The sequence below is a fragment of the Linepithema humile genome, chromosome 7 (genome assembly GCF_040581485.1).
Source record: "Linepithema humile isolate Giens D197 chromosome 7, Lhum_UNIL_v1.0, whole genome shotgun sequence".
NCBI lineage: Eukaryota > Metazoa > Arthropoda > Insecta > Hymenoptera > Formicidae > Linepithema > Linepithema humile.
Genome location: NC_090134.1, coordinates 7,862,750 through 7,881,443, shown reverse-complemented (window position 1 = coordinate 7,881,443; position 18,694 = coordinate 7,862,750). Strand labels below are relative to the sequence as shown.

The 18,694-nt window shown below is 41.8% G+C and overlaps 1 protein-coding gene across 7 annotated transcripts in view; it reads right to left on the bottom strand.

Annotated features, from left to right (window-relative positions):
• Window positions 1-18,694, bottom strand: part of LOC105675678 (enolase-phosphatase E1-like) — a 33,234-nt gene that overhangs the window by 3,984 nt on the left and 10,556 nt on the right. For 4 of the 7 annotated variants that reach the window (XR_001101293.2, XM_012372963.2, XM_012372965.2 and 1 more), the window contains one exon: window positions 42-552. Coding sequence is in view for 6 of the 7 variants with exons in the window: in XM_012372963.2 (XP_012228386.1) it covers window positions 42-552 (511 nt within the window). In the remaining variant the exon portion in view is untranslated. Of the gene's footprint in view, window positions 1-41; window positions 553-12,177; window positions 13,479-14,426; window positions 15,019-18,694 lie in introns of those variants that run through there. The other 3 variants (XM_067359851.1, XM_012372968.2, XM_067359853.1) reach the window with 3 other exon arrangements.

Below are 18,694 nucleotides of genomic sequence, written 5' to 3'. Positions count from 1 at the left end.
AAAAAGAAGGCAAAACAAAAGTCACGTCTTCAGACACTCACCAGAATTTCATGTCGTAGCTGACCGGCCTTATCCATGAGCTGGTCGATCGTCTTACTTTCATCGCCGACAACTTCTGAGATGTATTTCTCCCGCTCGCTGTCGACGCAAATCTTCTTTCTACGATTACCAAACGAGGATAATTGTCCCTCGGTGGACTTCCGTTTTTTAACGCTCTCGACGGGCTCGGCGTGATGTTGCGTGAGATCGGTGGGGCTCGAGTCCTTCTGCCGCGACGTACTCGCGAGCAACTGCTTGCTGATCTTCGTGTCCGACATTTCGGCGTCCTCCTGCATCTCATCCTTCGTCACTGTTTCCTTCTTGGTGCGAATGTGACCCACCGCCGTCGTCGACGCCGCGGCCGTCTCCTCCGGAAGGGCGGCGCCGTTCTGCTGGTTCTGTGGTACCTTCGACGAGGACGGCGACGTTTTCGGCGGCTTGTTGTCCTCCGCGGTGCTCACCTTCTTTTTGCTTTCGATCGCACCCTCCATCGCGTGCATCTTGTTGTTCAAACTGCAAACACAGAACAATAATTTTTTATTAGTAATGCAGTTCTTGTTTTAAGAAATGGAAACGTCTTTGAAATTTAAAATTGATCATGTAGACGAAATTAACTTTTATGTATGTATAAGCACATAATATCAAGAAGGTATTATTAGATAAGATTAATATAAAGTTGATATTATTATATTATTAAGATGGTCAAGATTTTTATCATTAAAGGGTGAACTAATTTTTTATTAATGTGAAACTTTTGACAGCTCGGTGACATGTCATAATTTTGCAATATTTTGAAACTAAGAATAAATATTTCTTTTGGTCCTGCCAACTTCTATCGAATTAGCAAGACCGCGATTTTCTTTTAAGTAGCACGAGATACAAGATTATTTTTGGTAGCACAAAATAGTGTACAGTAAGCACTAAATAATCTCATGGATCTTTTTTAATTTTGTTGATTCGGTCCTCCGTCAGATTAAGAGAGCTCTTGCTTCGTCTCATTCGTGAAAAAATCACGCATAGAGTCTATGTACATACTATCGCTGGAACTACGCCGATTCTGGAAAACATCCACTCGAGAGACGATGACATTGATAAACCGATAAGCGGAGACTAGTAAAGTCTCGGTTGACCTTGTCTAGAAAATAGTCGTTCGCCGGACTGTCCCAAGGCCGAATGCGACGTGGTTTAACAGACGCGCGCGCGCGCGCGCGTTATCATTCCCGCAACATTGCGATACGCTTATTAATTCGCGCCGTGTCCTCACGTATCGCGGCGTAAATAAAATCTTCATATCACGACCTGATTAGCCGCTGCTATAATTAGATGCTGCGCGGCTTAACCGGCGCACCATCGCATCGGTGTCCCGATTAATGCGCGCAAGCGACTTTACCCGATCGCGGGTGCTGAAGGACTTCCGATAAAACGCCGGCGAACTTCACCGGTCCGCGCGTTACAGTGGTCCTTCCCGACAATAGTTCTGTGAAAACTTTTTCACGACGAAGAGAATGAAGCGAACGAGCGGCGAGAACTTGAACGGAAAATCCATGAATGCTCTGGCATCGTCACACTTGTCTCTCTATTTATAACCGAAGGATAAATTTATGGGTAGGGTTTTGGATTTTTCCCCCTTGTTTTATTGTCGGAGTAAAGACATTCAAATCACGATGATTAGGCTACAACAGTCTTCATACTTTCGTTTCGATACATACACACGCAGAGTGCATTTTCGTGAGCGGCTTCCTCGAGAGAGAGAGATCGATTCTCTAGCGAAGCGACCCGCTTCGAAGGGGGTTGTTACCGATCCACGGTGACAGCGTCAACGTTTTCGAGGGCGTTTTTACCAACTGGCGAGTGGCGGATGAATACACTTTTTGTCGTTACACCAATATCGAGGCTGAGTGTACTCGCGCATTTAACGCGCCGGTCAAGTTTATATGAAACGTGACGATTCTCATCACAAACTACGTTGAACGCTATCGGTTCCTGCCGACATCGGTGGCAACGGCGCATTTTTCCACTCGCCGAGTCGTGTTCAATGTCATAGCGATTGTGACACGAAACGAGCGAAAATCGGCCTCAAGTCGCATCGTCGGGAGGACCGCGCGTTTGATATGAGACGCGAGAGCGAGACAGCGAGAGAGAGAGAGAGAGAGAGAGAGAGAGAGAGAGAGAGAGAGAGAGAGAGAGAGAGAGAGAGAGAGAGAGAGAGAGAGAGAGAGAGAGAGAGAGAGAGAGAGAGAGAGATCGGGAGAAGGGATGGGATGATGCCGGCCGGTGGGGAAGGATTGCTGAAAAGTAAGCGAGAGAGAGAGAAAGAGAGGGGAGGGGGAAAGGGAGGAAGAAAAAGATACGGAGCCGAGTTCGTTGCACCCGCTCGCGTTCACTGCGCTTTATAGACGCGGATATAGGTTTCGCGGTACCAATTCTGAAAAGGCGCGTGCGAGACTTCCTTCGCGCCCGCACGAGTCTGACTCGCGTTGAAGAACGTCGTTTTCACGGAGATTAGATAGATGGATAGATAAGAGAATTTTCTAGGGCACACCTTCCTTATCATTAACAGTTATCTGTTAACAGCTACTTAATTACAGTGCAAACGTAATAACCATTTCAAACAATTGATCCCTTAAGGTAAACGTAACGCGTACGAGAACATGCCTAATTAAATTTGTAATTTGCTACAGCACGCGCAAAATTTTTAATTAGTTTCCGTCGACAAACGTTAATATTCGTTTGATTTTTATAAATAATTTCTTCTACGTCCTATTTCACTCTTCGTGAAAATCTATCATATTAAAGATCACAAAAATGAGAAACATGAAATAGACATCGACTGCATAAAAGCCGATTACTGAAAAGAACGCTTGCTGATCGTAGAAAAGAATGCAGTCTCATGCAGTGACATTATTTGCTGCCACGATTCTTTTGAAATTTTGTGACAAAGTGACAAAGAAGTATCATTATGTAATACAAAAAGCGTAAAAAATGAATGGTTGTGCGGCAGTGCAGTTTGTAATAATCTCCGAAAAATATTTCGTTTACAAAATATTTCGCCTTTTTTGTACTTGTCAGCAGTAGGTCCTACTATTTCTTTTTTTGTTTTTGGTTGTTTTCGCAGTACCTGCTAACAGGTGGTTAGCGCATGCTCACTTTCGCACCCGACGTATTAATTCACGGGCGTAATAATCAGGAAGCGTTTATTCGGCCGGCGCCTATTTAATGTTTCATAAAACACATCGCGGTGCATGCATATTTTATTTTATGCATAGAGAGAAATGTAATGAGTGTCAAAGTGCAACAAAATTAATATCTTCCCCAGGACGAAAAGAAAGAAACGACTGTTAATTCGTAAAAAAGGGCAAAGGAATGTGCAATAAAAAAGGATGAAAAAATAAATAGAAAGATGCGATTTTGAAAAGACCCTCATCAAAACTTTCAGCTTTTGTAATTTTTATCAAGAGGCCTTTCAAAAGGCCGGTATCGTTTCTTCGAAGGACACGGAAATCCAGCAAGCCCATCGAATGCACCCGCAGAAATTCGATAACACTTTCAACACCCCACCATCGATCTATAGTATATGTTTACAAAGCATATTTTCGAATAAATATTCATCGAAAGATTAATAGTATTTCCTTATTGTTTACAAATTTTAGATAAAAGACTTCTAAAGCGAACAGAAAAAAGAAATAAAGTCGATAATCAATTATAGACGCGGACCATTAAGAAACGCGCGACAACTGGTCAAGATGTATCGATTCGAAGTGGATGTCGGTCGTGACTTGGTACACACAAGACACATTGTGAAACGCACAGTCGCAACGCGCGTTTTGTCTACCGGCTTGGCGAGACCTTTCATTTAAAACAATACCTGTATTTCGCCGCCACGCTCTACCTTTCACGACCAATCATCGTCGCGTGAGTAGCGACTTTCCTATCTTTTCGCTCTGTGCAGCGATAGCGAAAGCGCGGGGAGAAAGCGAGACCGTTCGGGGTAAGCGGCACTTGCTTGAAATCTGCGAAAGCACGTAAAAAACAGAAATATATTTCATACCGGTGAATGAACGCTTAATTGCGAGGAAGGAGATCGTCGTAGAATTTTGCAATCGTCGAGAGCGGACAGGAAAAACTGGACTTGAAAAATTTCGGCAAGACGCGACGAAGGTTCTTTTAAAGATAAGAAAAAAAATTGGATCGTTTTTTATATTATATTTACTCACCGATCGAACGATGGATTTCGCAGATTACAAAGTTGATGCAAAGGAGTAGATAATTATCGAAGAAACATGCGGAACTGTAGTTTTATGGTTCAATTTCTTGAAAGTCCGTTAAGTTAGCGACTCTGACACACGTGGGTATATATAAATATATCGAGCGTTGCGCCGGCGTAGCGCATCGGAGTGCATTAGAAAGCAGTTTCGATTCTTCAGAATTTGCAGCCTGCACGCGCGATATTACTACTTCAACAACTTCGACCTCGCTATTATCCATCAAATAGCTTAGTTTCTCTCAAAGTTTAACGTATAGACTTAATTTATATTTTCATTAAACAACTGGCACGTTTTGAGGGCATCGTTCCGTGGTCGTGTATATCATTATTATTATTATTAGATTACCGCCGATGAAATCATCACACTACGAGTAGAATCGTTCAAGAAGTGTAAAGTTCATTTATTATTTATCATTTACAACTCATAACAAGCCGAATTCGTGCAATTCCATAATCACAATCATATTTATAATTATCACCATTATCGTGTGATTTTCCCGAACAATCTCGAGCACAAACAACGGTGGACTGTCACATCCTCATATCTTCGACGAACACGTGAACACACCAGGAGGAGAAACGGAACACTACGAGGAGCACGTTACGCGCGTATGCATCGTTCTCGCGAACGCACGCTTCCACTTGCACTTTTCACCGAGCGTTTCCTCTCCGACTACCGTTCGCAATCTTTTTTTTCCTCGCCCCTGCTTGCCGCCACCTCCCACGCTCTCCGGCGGATGCAGACTGATCCCCGCGATCAGTCGATTTCTCGGAACTCCCTCCAACGTCGTCCTCGTTCTCGTCAGGTAGCGGACGAGTGAGGTCACGTAAGGTCGCGCGCTCGCCGCGGACGTTACACAACTCGTTCGCTGCTCTCGAAAACGTTCTCTTTGAAGTGAGAGAACGTCCGGGGGGGGAAGAGGGGGGGGGTCCTTCTCGCGAGGAGTCGACGACGAAGGGATGCGATGCTTTTAAAACTCGGTCGACGTCCTCGCGGAGAAGCGCTCGAGAGAGCGCCTCGCTCTCTTTCTCTCTCTCTCTCTCTCGTAGCACAGCCGACGACGAAGAGGAAGACGCGGGGCACCGCGAACGTGCATCGACCACGACGCGGTATCGGGGTCGAGAGTTCCACGACCGAGCGCAGCGGGGCCACCTACCTACCTCCTCTCCTCGGCCACGACGGCGACGGCGACGGCGGCGGTGGTGACGGCGGCGGTTCGCCGCATTCGTGCGTCCGCTCTCGCTCTCTTCTATCCACGCCGCTCACTTACACTTCGCGAGAGTACAAGAGCGATGGTCTCCCGTGTTCACGATTGGCCGGCATACTGTCGCGTCACCACGAGAGCGCGTCGCCGAGCTGGTCGTCTCGGAGAGTCACTACCACTCCTCCCTTGGTGTTTGCGACCCGGCGCAACGACGAGGGCGGCCGGCCTCTTCGTTTTAACTTAGAACTTCGCGCTCAGCGAGTACGACCTCGAGCACTATCAGCGCGTCTCGAAGACGAATGGAACGACGCGGTGTCCAAGTTCGATCGTAATCGTAATAGCGAAATGCAATTCATCTTTCAACATAAAGAATTTCTTTTTTGTATTATTTATATCATGTTTTTATGTGTTCGTTAAGTTTTCGATCGTACACTGTAAAAACTAACGGAGACACGGTTTATTTTTCCAGACTGGAAACACGTGCGTTTAACACTTCGGTATTTAAAAAATCCGATACATAAGTGGCCACCAAGAATATTTCAAAACTAAGGTTCTCACAAAGTTTGGCTTAGTGAGAATTTAAAAAAAAATATTCCCAACTTATTCATTTATCATCCACTTTTCAACTTTTAACATTAGACATCTTTGCGAGTAACAATAAATAACAAATAAAGATTTAATCAAAGTAATTTACTTGAAATTAATTGAATATTATTTTGCTATGTATAAGTTACTCTAAAATTTAATTTTTGAAAGCCTCAATCGTTTATAATGCGAAGACTACAAGAGAGAAACTTTCTGTACAAAAATCTGATTAAAGATTAAAAGAAAATAAAAAAAAAGAAACAGCTAATGAATAAACCAGAAAGAAAGAAAAGAACAAGAAAAAAGAGCGTTTAAATAAAGAATACGGCATTTGAAACGATGGATTAACTTACAGTTTTTGTATCATTAATTTCCAAAATTATTGAAAAGCCTGCAAAGAACTTGCTAAAGGGCATCGTACAAACTAACGATCTTAAAGCAACGTTCAAAGAGATGCTGCTAATGGAAGGATCTTTCTTGTCCTATTATCTTGCACAAGTGGGGCGCGTATGCGCTGTTTCGGAGCACACTACGCTCCATGTTTTATAATTAATCCTACAATTAATCTAATTACTAAAGTTTTTGTTTCTAAAACTAAAGATTTTACGCAGTTTTATTTTTTTTATCATAACTCTTTCAATACGCTGATATGATAAACTAAAAAAAATATGCAAGCAACTTAATGACAATCCAAGAATGTCTAAGTCGCGAAAAAATTCATATTTTATTTTCATGTTAATTTTCTTGTTAATTTAAACATGTTTCAATTATTTTATAAGATTTAATTATACACCATCAATGACTCGAATTGTTTATTAAGTTTATCGCATCGCCATGTTCGGATAAAGGAACAGATGAGCAGCAGATGAATTGTGGAAAATGCAAGGAAAAGTGAGACGAGTCTCAGGGACGAGAAAGCGAATCATGCGCGCCCACAAGAAGCGAACTTCCGAGCAACAGTGGCCCTCAAAGAAGGCGTGTTAAACGGTCAGGAATGCATATCTTTGCGCGGCAAAAAAAAAAGCGCGCGGGCGTGCGTGATAAGATCGTCGCGCTTCGCTTTCGTTGCACAAGCGGATAACTATTACGCATAGACGATGACGCGTATGTTCAAAACCTCTTCGGGATGTCTTTGACGAGGAAGACCGGACAGGCGTGGAGAATGAGTGCGCGGCTAGAAGAATGCGATTTCCGTTACAGGCGTTTGTCATTAACTATTATATGTATGAATGAAGCGTTCTATATAGAGATATACAGCGATGGACGAGTGACGATCGTGGCAGAAGTCGATATCGAATTTTATGAATAAAAATTGAAAGATAGGCAAACGCGAGCGGAGTGGATGCGAAAGATACAATCGTCTTCAAGATCTTAATCAAACAAAACGTTTCGATTTTTATTTGAGTTGTTTTCAATCTATATTATTTTATTTACAATGAGTATTACTCAGAATTCCTTCATAAGCTTCAATAAGCACGAACCTTCAGAAGAATTGTCTGAACCGTTCTATTTTCAATCATTCCATAGAATGATTTCATAGAAGAAAATAAAATAGTTTCATTCAAACCAATAATTTAGATTGGATTTTTCTAATAAAGTTTCCAACTTTCCTATGAAAGATGGTATTCGCTAGAGCTCATTATCGTATTTTCATCAGAAAATGACATTAACTGTTTCTGCATTAAGCCATAGAATTCTGCGAAGTATACGCGCCTCGTTTTAATTTATGCAAACTGCATCTAATATGCGACGCGGATTTGTAACGGACTAGTCAAACGGGGTTTCAGGACGAGAAAGATCGTTCCTTTCACCAAACTTTTCCGGCGTCCTTGAACCTTCGACTTTGCGCGCGGCACGGTGCCAGGATGCATCGCTTATTTCTTGGAATGAAAAAGAATATGAGCAGCTTAGAGCAGCTTCCACTTTAGATGTAAATTCATATACAAGATGAAGTATTTTTATATCGAGGTCAAAGGTTGAAAATATTCATCGCTTTTCTCTAAAATGACTGGAATCGAATACTGAATCTGTACTGAATCCGTTAATTCCTGGTGATCTCAACGAGAGGAGACATGTATATCGCAAAAATTTATACAAAAGTATCCAGATAAAACATCTTTTTTTTTCAAGAAACAATTGGAATAATATCGAGATAAAAAGGATAGCTGCATCGTAAGAAAAAGTAGCATTCTTGGAGATTTAATTTATACAGTTTTGAATTTAAAAATAAAATCATCAGAATCTCTGATGGTTAATGATGGATTAAAGTATGACATGTGAACTTTTCAACAAGCCAATATACATATATATATAAAACATTACTCTTTTCAATGCGTTTATCTGACGGAGGCGACGCAGAACGCGAAGAAACCTCGGGAAATCTCGAGAGTACGGTCGAAGTCGCGCTATTATTATTGACGTCGAATTGGTTACGAGTTTCGCTCTCTCACTCTTGTCGTCGTCGCCGTCGTCGTCTCGACCTAATTCGCGGACGCTCGCGGAGGAGCGGTTGGTTCTCGCGCGCCCGAGGTGTCCCTGAGCACCAAGGACGCGTTCTCGAGCGCGTTGGTGAACCACGCGCTTCGCCGCGACGAGGTCACGCTAGGTTGCAACCGGCAGCCAGGCGACCCAAGCACGTAGACCTCGGACACGTTACCCCGTGACAAGAAGTCCGTTCATCTCTTCATCCGATATGGATAACCGATATAGATAACTTACTTCACCTAAATTCTAAAGAGCTTTATGATCCTAAGAATATGTTCTTGAGAATGTTTTGAGTGTGTTTTCTGACATCATGAGGACAAATATTACACATCTGCATGTTTAATTTATGTGTCACAAAAAATTGTTGCGTAGTCGAACGAGCATACGGGAAGAAAACTATGGCAATGTCTTTTGAAAATTATAACGTACAGACAATCGTGTCTCATTGGAAAAAAGGTTCTGAGACAGCTATTCTTGTGACTTTCCATGTCGCAGAGAATAAAGTATAAAGGTAATAGAACGAAAAGTAACTTGATCTTATAGAACCACCTACTATACACAATTTCCGATATATTTGTATATATTTTTTTTTACGATACTATTCTTCTCAAGCGCATTCTATTCTTTTCAAGCGCATTCTATTCTTCTCAAAGGCATCCTTTCCAAGAAATATTTTTTGACTAATCCCGCAAACGATTCGTTGGAGAAAGAAAAACGGCTAATCTCATTGTAAACATATAGTTGACAAAGGAGTTAATTCAGATTTTATTAGATAAACGGAACAGGAGTGTACAAATATCGTTGTAGCAACACGTGTCGCAATCCTCCATGCATTATATGGCTGTTCAACTTCGTGCTCGATCGATTGTTGCGTCGGTCGCGTCAAAGTCCATGGTTCGTCCACGCCATGCGACAAACATAATCGCGGCCTCTTCGAGGTCAACGCAAGTGCGATGAATTCGGCGGCTACCGATCGCCAAAAATGTGATTTGAAAGTCCGGTCGTAAAATAATTACCTGCAGATTTTTCCTATTCTTGTCTCTTATATTTATGGCCGGTCATTTCGAAGGAAAAGTTAACTGTCGTTGACTAATAGGGTGAATCAAGCAAAGACGAGCGAGAAAATGAAGAATCAAGTGCAAAAGGGACATTGAAGAATATTCGATAATTTAACCATTTGAAAATTATCAACAAATCATTTAGAAAATTTATATGCATTTATAAAATTATAAAATTATTATGCATGATCTATGCTTTTCTTTTTTTATATTTATTATATTCAGCATTATATTTCTGTGAAAGAATAAACGTAACTTATTAATAGCTAGATACTCGAATTTAAATAATCGTACTGTGATTACTTGTGAAACTGTTGATAATTTTCAAACAATCTGATGGTAGCTTTACGGTAGCTTTCGTAATCAAACGATTAAAAGAATAATGTGCTGTCCCTATATCAGATCACAAAACCTAAACTTTTTTATAAGTTTTAAACGTTTTTATAAGTAAACCAAGAAAGTCGACTGATTGTATTCCTCTCCCACCCAGTCTATTTTCTCTCTTGCTCTCGTCCTGCCTCGTCCTCATTCTAGTCTTGCCTTCTCTAAGGAGGACGGTCGATTCTGGAGTCATACAGAAGTTAAATCACCGTCACGGAACTAATTGCACCGAGCCAAGGTCGGATAATGAATTGAGTCCTTTTCTCTTATAAATATGAATATAGTCAATACTTTATCCCTTGCAGTTTTAGATTTTTACGACCGATCGACCAAACGAATGCCAAGGCGTTAATTTATCTTTACATTTTTGTTCGTGCGTTTTGTTTGTTAGATTCAAATACATTATACAGGGTGTCCGAAAACTCGCCCGCACTACTTCTTGAAGTGACTCGGGAGCCAAAAAGAAGGAAAACAAGCTAAACGTAGGAAATGTCCGGAATTGTTTCCGAGTTATAGCCACTTTTATGTTTAAAAAATCGTAATTTATTTTTCATAATCATAATCATATTAATCATAATTTTTTTCATAGTTTTTTTAACAGAAATAACTTTATTTCGAAGTATTTTAGCGTTACCAGGAAGCACCACGTGGTATAGTCCGCTTTGCATCCCTCTTTAAAAAAATTTGTTCCTCCAGGTGGTACATCTTGGGTAACGCCAAAATAGTCCGAAATAAAGTTATTTCTGTTAAAAAACTATGAAAAAATTATGATTATTATGAGTATAATTATGAAAAATAAATTACGATTTTTTTTAACATAAAAGTTAACAATAAATTTCTCAAACACATGTTTCGTATCATGTCGTCATCGTGCAAGATTGTATGTGTATCTATACGCACACACACACATTGCACATTTTGGAATGTAATCCAAGCGATAACGATTTCCTCGACGTCGATAACGCGCGCGATTATTCCCGTTTCACCGACGCAACGATTTACTGTTTTATTTAAGCTGGGATTAGACGTATTGCAAGTGTTTATGTACAATAAATTGGAGTAGTTAAATCAGACTAATCATGCTGATCAAGGTACATTTCGAACTTTTGGAAAAATGAAGATTAATTAAAGCATTATTACTTACAATATTAATTATGAGCGTTATTAAACAAACGTAATGAAAAATATTTAATTAAATAATTGTGTAAAATTAAATTGAATATTAAAATGGATATTTTTTCATATTTTATCTTTGCAGATTGCAATTTAGGTGTTACCATATTTGTTCTGTTTTCTGTTAACGAACCTATGATTATTTTTATAAAAGAAATATATAACTGGCTTATAAATATATAACTCGAATGTTAGAATTACGCACGCGGAAGAAGATAAGATAAAACGGCTGCCTCTAATATGATGCGCTCAAATTCGCATTAATTTTTTCACTTCGATATGATCGACGGCGAGAAGAGTCTGCATGCAGAACTCAGCAAAAAAATTCAATTTCTCCTGGGTGCATCGTGGTGATGCGCAACCTTGAAATCGACGGGACGCGACACAGCTGAGTGTACGCGGCCAACTAACACACTTATCGAGAGAAGTCCTTTGCACGATACCGTTGTCCTTCGCGGGGATAAAACGACGGGCTTATCGCGGATACGCAATCGCTTTCAATCGAAGATCGCTCCGTATAAAGATGTATAGAATATTTCTGTACATAATAATATACATAGTATTTAAATATATTTCATTATATAAAAATGCGGGTTACGTGTCTCGAGTGTAAAATATCCACGTGATTCCCATGAAATTGTGTCGCACATGATTTTCATGCCCACGTGGCCGCAACAAAAGACGCCATTTTTTATTTGAATGGAAGAGCGTAAGGGATGCTTAGCTCTAACGTATCTTGAACGCACCAATGGGATAACACTTCACTTATTACAACGGTCGTTCTCCATGTGCTAAAATTCTCTTATCGTTCTAGCTACCGTAAATCTTGCGACAGTCAATAAAGTTCACGCAAAGATAAATTTTCAGATATTAATTAGAATTGTAACGGCGATTAAAAGAAAAATATTATAAAAAAAATGAAAAAAAAGGAAAAATAATGAAAAAACGGAATCAAATAGCGAATACTCAGATAAGAATTGTAACTCACCACGATACGTACTTAGAAATCAGATTTAATCCCCTCAAAAACGTTTCTTGAGACATCTCTTTCGTATTGGCGGTGCATCTTTCCTGTTCTTCCCGTTCATTGACTTCCCACTCGTCGGCTTGCCTGCTCGTGCTGGCTACAGGTTCGAGTTCGCCAACCGACATATCACCGTTGCTGCAATCGCCGTCGTTGTCGTCATCATTGCTAATCTGCTTTCGATCGCAATCAACTGCTTTCTGTTCGTTCTCCAATCGTTTGCGCTTCGAATGTTTCGATAATTTGTTTAGCGCGGATCGTTTCCGGCTGTTCAATAAATCTTCGCACGGTTGCACCTGGACCGGGACGTCGATCGTCGGCACCGCGCCGGGACGCAGCCTGTTTCGCTTCCCCACGGGGTTATTAGGATCCGAGCTCTCGTCTTCGTACGACTCGTCGGGGAAATGGCGGGAGCAGACGCGCGCGGTGTTGATGTTGAACGGCGTGTCGCCGTTTCTCTGGGACACGCGTCCGCATGCACGCACCCACAGATCTCGCACTTTCTCCGGCTTGGGGAAGCGGTGATAATGTACCGCTTGGTAGCGGGTCTGGCGATGACTGTTGCGGCATGTGTCCACTGCGCACTGTGGCATCTTACTTTTCCTCTCTCCAGTCACGCTGTATGGCAAACGAAAGCCGTTGGTACGAGCAGACTATTTGATGGAATGAAATGACGATCAGTTGGACCACTGAAATAGTGTACGTGTTATGTGCAGCGTTGATACGTGGAGAGGGAGAAAACAGGGGCAGCGATTGGTAAAGGCGTCCTGCGACTGATCACGGCCAGTCAACTACCACCGTTGTCCAATGGACAGTTCATGATAAGCCGGCCGGATTCTTCCGTCCTCTTCTTTCCTCCTCGTCCCGTCCGACACAGCTTCTCGATCCTTCTCTCTCCGTCTCGTCTCCGAGTCTTTTTCCCTCTCGATGAACGTGACGTCTATGTCGTTACCGTACGCAACGTCAATGTTCACTATCATCCGTAGCGAGAAGCCTTTTGCGCGTAAAAATCAACAGCTGTCCGTAATCGATGAACCACCCTCCATCGTATTCACCACGTGGTCCACACACGACCTTCACCTTCACTATCACGCGAACGATAATGGCGTCTTTTTGGTGGTTAGATGCAAAGTTTTTTTTGGAATCCTGCGATATTTTCCTTAAATATGTAATAAAATAACGTTATCTCGCTTCTGTTCCGAATCCGAATCCGAGCATCTAATTAGATGCAAACGAACTATTTGCAAACCATAATCGCCTAAAATCTGTGAACATGCAAAAAAATATGCACGATCGATATTGCACAAGATGGAAGCCAGATTTCTTTACGTGAAGAGTCGCGAGAATCCCACCTTGAGAACCATGTGTGCTGTCCGATTGGAAGAATCAGATCGAATGAATAGTATAGTCAAAATTACAAAGTGGCCATTCCTCAATGCGAGGGTGGATGGGAGTGGGGATAACAAAGGGAAAAGGTTTAGACAGGTTTAAAAGGACTACTAGGGAAAGAAGTAGAATCGAAAAAACAGGTAATAATGCACTCCCTCACAAGAAAAACAGGAGCGAAAAGAGTAAGTGCTGCCTTAAATAAAAAAAATAGAAAGAAAAAAAGAGAGTATCAGTACACCAATAGACATTACGAAGAAAGATAATCATGTTTAAAAATAAATATAAAGTGGATGTTTGCCTAGAATTTTCAAAAATTAAAATTCTCAAATTATATTGTGAAGATAGAGGGTGTGAAAAGCAATGACAAAAGAGTAAAAAAGTAAGAAGAAAACTTGCAGTTGAGTAGCGATGACCATGTGCAGAATATTTCTGCCTAAAATTTTCATAGAGTTTTAGACTCTCAGACAATATCGGAAAGATAGGGGAAAAAGCAATGATAAAAGAGCAAAAAAAAGGACAGGAAGAAAACAGTAAAGACCACGTGCTATCGAGTTTGAGGAATATAACAAAAGATGTCGCCTCGGTGTATTTCGCAACAATCGGTTGCAGGTTGTCAAGATGGCGTTGGCGAGCGTGCTTGTGATGTATCAGTTGGATGGGAGCCGGCCGGCGTCGGAAGCACACGAGACCCGGCGAAACAGCGTTTGGAGAACGCGCTCGGGATGAGAAAGATAGAGAGAAAGAGAGAGGGAGGGAGGGAGAGAAAGAGAGAGACAGAGAGAGAGAGAGAGAGAGAGAGAGAGAGAAAGAGAGAGACAACTCACCTCCTATGAGAAACGTTGACAGCACCGGAAGTGAGCGTGTCATGCCAGAGAGAAGAGTAAAAAAAATGCAGAAAGGGTGGTTTTTGACTCACTCGAAAAAAAACAAAGACGAAGCGTATATCTCGCGCATCGCGACGACGACCGACGACGACCGACGACGACCGACAACGACGACGACGATGAAGACGACGATGACGACGGCGGCGAATTTACCCGCGCTTGCGGCGCTCCTCCTCTGAACACTGGCCTCTTGCTCTGATCAGTCCGCAGAGGCGGCAGGCACAGTCAGTGTGGCAGCTGCGTGTACCTCCTTGTGCCTGCGTGAACCCGGTGAACCAATGATCGTGCTCCGCCGCCGTTGCCGTCGCGGCAGGGATGACGAGAACGCCGTGGAGGGGGACGCGCACAACCTGGGGTTGCAAGGAACAGCCGCGCGCGCGAAGGCCGTCGACGAGAGGGGTCGCGGGGAATTAGGGGAACGCGGGGGAGGAGCGGCGGGAGGTCACCGTGCGCGCTACCGCGAACGAGGGTCCTTTAGGGGTTCGCTACCCCTCATGGTGCACAGACCGTCGCGCGGTCTTCCGCCGTTTCTGCGTTATCCGGCGCAATCAACCACTACTCGCGGAAGTGCGGAACTTCCGGAGAAACAAAATTCAACAGTTACTTAATTGTAAAGTAAATAAAAATGTTTAATCTCGATTATGTTATTAAATTCTTGAAGACACCACCTTGAAGACTGTAAACAAATACATTCTACAACAAATATATTCATTTCGGAAAAGATATGGCTTCTGCAGAAAGCAATAACGTTAAAGAATAAATAATGCGTGCCTCGCGCGCTGATTAATCTCTCTTGCTTTTCTGGAAATAATAAGTGTGCGGGAGTAAAATCGACTACATCGTAACTTCTGATTGCGCGGCAGACATTAATGCGTCTTGCGTGCAGCAATCAGTAAAGTTTGCAATGGAAAAGTCTATTAGATTTTTCGGAGTCCACTTTGAACTTGAGCTCACAGGATACTTCGCCGATGAAAACACAAAAGCTTCATTTCTATAAGTTTTATAATTGTTTGACAGGTTCTTCTCAACAAATTCTGAATGTTGCGTCAATCGAGATGTCTCGATTTGTTCTGCGAAAATTTCCTTATCACTTCTTTTCGTATTTCAAGAGCTTCGCATCGGTACCGTCAAGTCCCGTTGCCTTCGATTAATTACGCGGAGATTCAAAGATCGTTTCAATGACAGCAACGTGTCTCCTTTGCCCTCCAATCCCCTGGTATCCTGGTAACGATGGAGACTGACGTCATCCGGCGTGTGTGATCCAAAGGCCCTGGCGGCCGGTAAACCGTCCGCTACCATCGCACACCGCCAACGCCATCACCACCCGCCGTCACGACCAGCATCGCCGCCGCCGCCACCCTCGGATCAGCCCTCCAGCCACTCTTCCGTCTCTCTCATGCTCGCCCCCTCCGGTAATCCCCTTCGCAATTCCGTCACCCTCCGAACGGACTCTGACCCCTCTCGTACAGTCGCCGATGCCGCCGCCGTTGCCGCTATAACGAGAGCCGGATAGAGCAGGTTCCCGAAGTTAAGCGAGACACCATCGTGAATGCGTACAAAACGCTGACTGTCTTCTCTTTTAGATCTTTCTTGGCTCCTTGAGATCTTCGTTGTTTTTCATATGGCGATTCATCAACTTTTACAGCGCCGTCATAAATGAGAACCATGACTCATTGTTTAGATTAGTCACGCTTGATATATATTGTATCAATTTATCGCAGTAGATATAATTTTCGGAACAGATACGGCTATAATAAGATAGTAAAGAATAATATAATTGAAAATGTAATATAATAATTCAATTAGTAATAAATAGTATTGAACATCCGCGTTTTTAGAATTTTTATCGAATGCAAATACCGATGCATTAAAGTTACATCAAAAAGACTATATTTTAAAAAAAATATTTAAAAACATATTTTTAAAGATATTAAACTTTAAGTATAATAAATAAAAATCACTTTTGTGGACCATTTCGAAGATAAGAATCTTCTTAATTCGATAATGACTGGATTTGAAACAATTTTAAACAAAATTAGACGTGCAATTACAACTGATAAGATTATCGATTTAACGAGAGCTGAGAAAATGCATTGATTAATAACAAAAAGGAACACCCTTTTGTTATTTTAGCTTTTATCTAATCAACTGCAACTGCGCCTGCAAAATCGAGCGTTCCACGAAATTTGTCAGTTGGGAAATTTGTAAACATTGTTCGCATAATTCCCTGTATTACAGACTCGATATGTCCTCATTTCACGCGTTTACAAGAGAGACGTAAACGGAGCTTCATCTGTTACTCGTCAAACTCGAATGTGAAACCAGATCCTCCTTAGTGGTTCCCAGCCTGAATAGATCTCATCAGGAATCCAGCGAAGTGCTCGCGGATTTCGAACGGCATTTCGTTGCGGGGACCAAGCGATTCAGTAGGATGATTGTCGATTCAACTCGTATCAATGTTAATATGTAAATACAACTCTTGCATTTTTGCTATTCTTACTTTAAGATATCATATTCTGTTCATCTTCTTCAAAATAGGAATAAAAATTTATATATTAAGTTTCGCCAACATTGCGTAATTTGATGTAAAAAAAAAATATCTATAGCTGTTCTCAAATTATGCTGATCAAAATATTCTGGAATATACATATATCGAGCGCAACCAACATTGATTCTTTTTTTGTTATTAGTATGGTCGTTATTTTTGAAACCTCTTTTTCACATTTTGAAAATCCAAAATTGTCTTATTGTCTTTCTAGATTTCGACTTGAACATTTGGTTCACAGTACAAATTTTCATCTAAAGAAAAACACGTGGATTATAAAAAATATTATCTAAAATAATGATAATCAAAGATTAACGCACTTCGTATATATATATAAAATAAAAAGAATATGTATAATAAAGAAAAGGGCAAGTGTGCCTGTATTCAAGCGTAGAAGTTATTGAAATAATTTTTGCGTCAGTGCGCAAAATACGGTCAATTTCAATGTGTTTCGACAAAAGTTATAACACAAAATTTAGTAAATTTAAAAAATGTTTCAAATTTTACGATGAAATATTTTAATACCTCTTTGAAAATGTCAAACTTCCAAATATTATATAAAAAATCGACTTTTTAAACTATTCGGGATCTAATTAATTAATAACCAGATTAATAACCAGAAACGGTATGAATATTACAATTGAAAATAAATGTTAATTATATTTCGTAACAAAAACACGAATAATTGATAATTAATTAATCTCATCAATTGTGTCATTGAAGGTGAAATATTAAACGTATCAATGATTGAGATCTTTGATGCGCAGTTCGCGTTATGTGGTAGCACAGCAGAGAATACGTGGCACAAGCCACTAGTCGCCAGCATCATAGGACCACCACGTGCTTCCCCGTATCGCCGTGTAAATAATCTTGAGTATGGAAACTCAACTTTCGAAGAGGCATATGCTGGTTGATAATACGCACTGGCTGCATAACAACGAGAATGCCATCGCTCGATTAGATTGAAACCGCTAAGTGGTCTTTTTTTTTTCTTCGCGCGTGAGCAACAGGTCGAGCGCGGTTAACGTCGAACCGCATCATGCCGTTTGCAATGTGGGCGGAAAGTGGGCTTTAGTTAAATTCAATTTCAAAAGAGCGAAATCTCCGTCGTTGGATTGACTTGTTCGACCTAATCGAGAAGCGATCTTGGATCGAGCGGATCGCCGAGGCGCGGAGTTTGGGGATGCCATTCGGGGGGCCCCTGGAGACTTCGAACGCGCGCGACTTGGCAGGTTCGGCAGGCGGACGGAGCGGGCGCGCAGGCAAAGGGAGAGGGTGGCTTGGACCTTGGTCGGGGCGGTGGGTATTGATCCCGGTAGCAGCGGGGTGGTCGGAACCCCACCTCAAGGATGAAGGGTGTCTCCCCTCTCCGCGCTCGGCCGCATGGCTTTCTCCCTCTCCCTCTCTCTCTTTCTCACTTTTATCTCTTTCGTTGACGACGAGAAGGAAGAGCAGGCGAGAAGAGAGAACGAGAGGGAGAACAAGTGGAGAGGAACCACGTGAGCGGTGTGTTCGTCTTTCCAGAGAAAGAGGGGTGAACCACCTAATGCATCCGTGTACCAAAGATACCATCCTTCTTCTAGTCAACGTAATGAGCGACCCAACGAAGCCTTCGAAAAATGAGAAAGCGTCAGGGTTGTGAGAGGAAAGAAGAGAAGAAAAG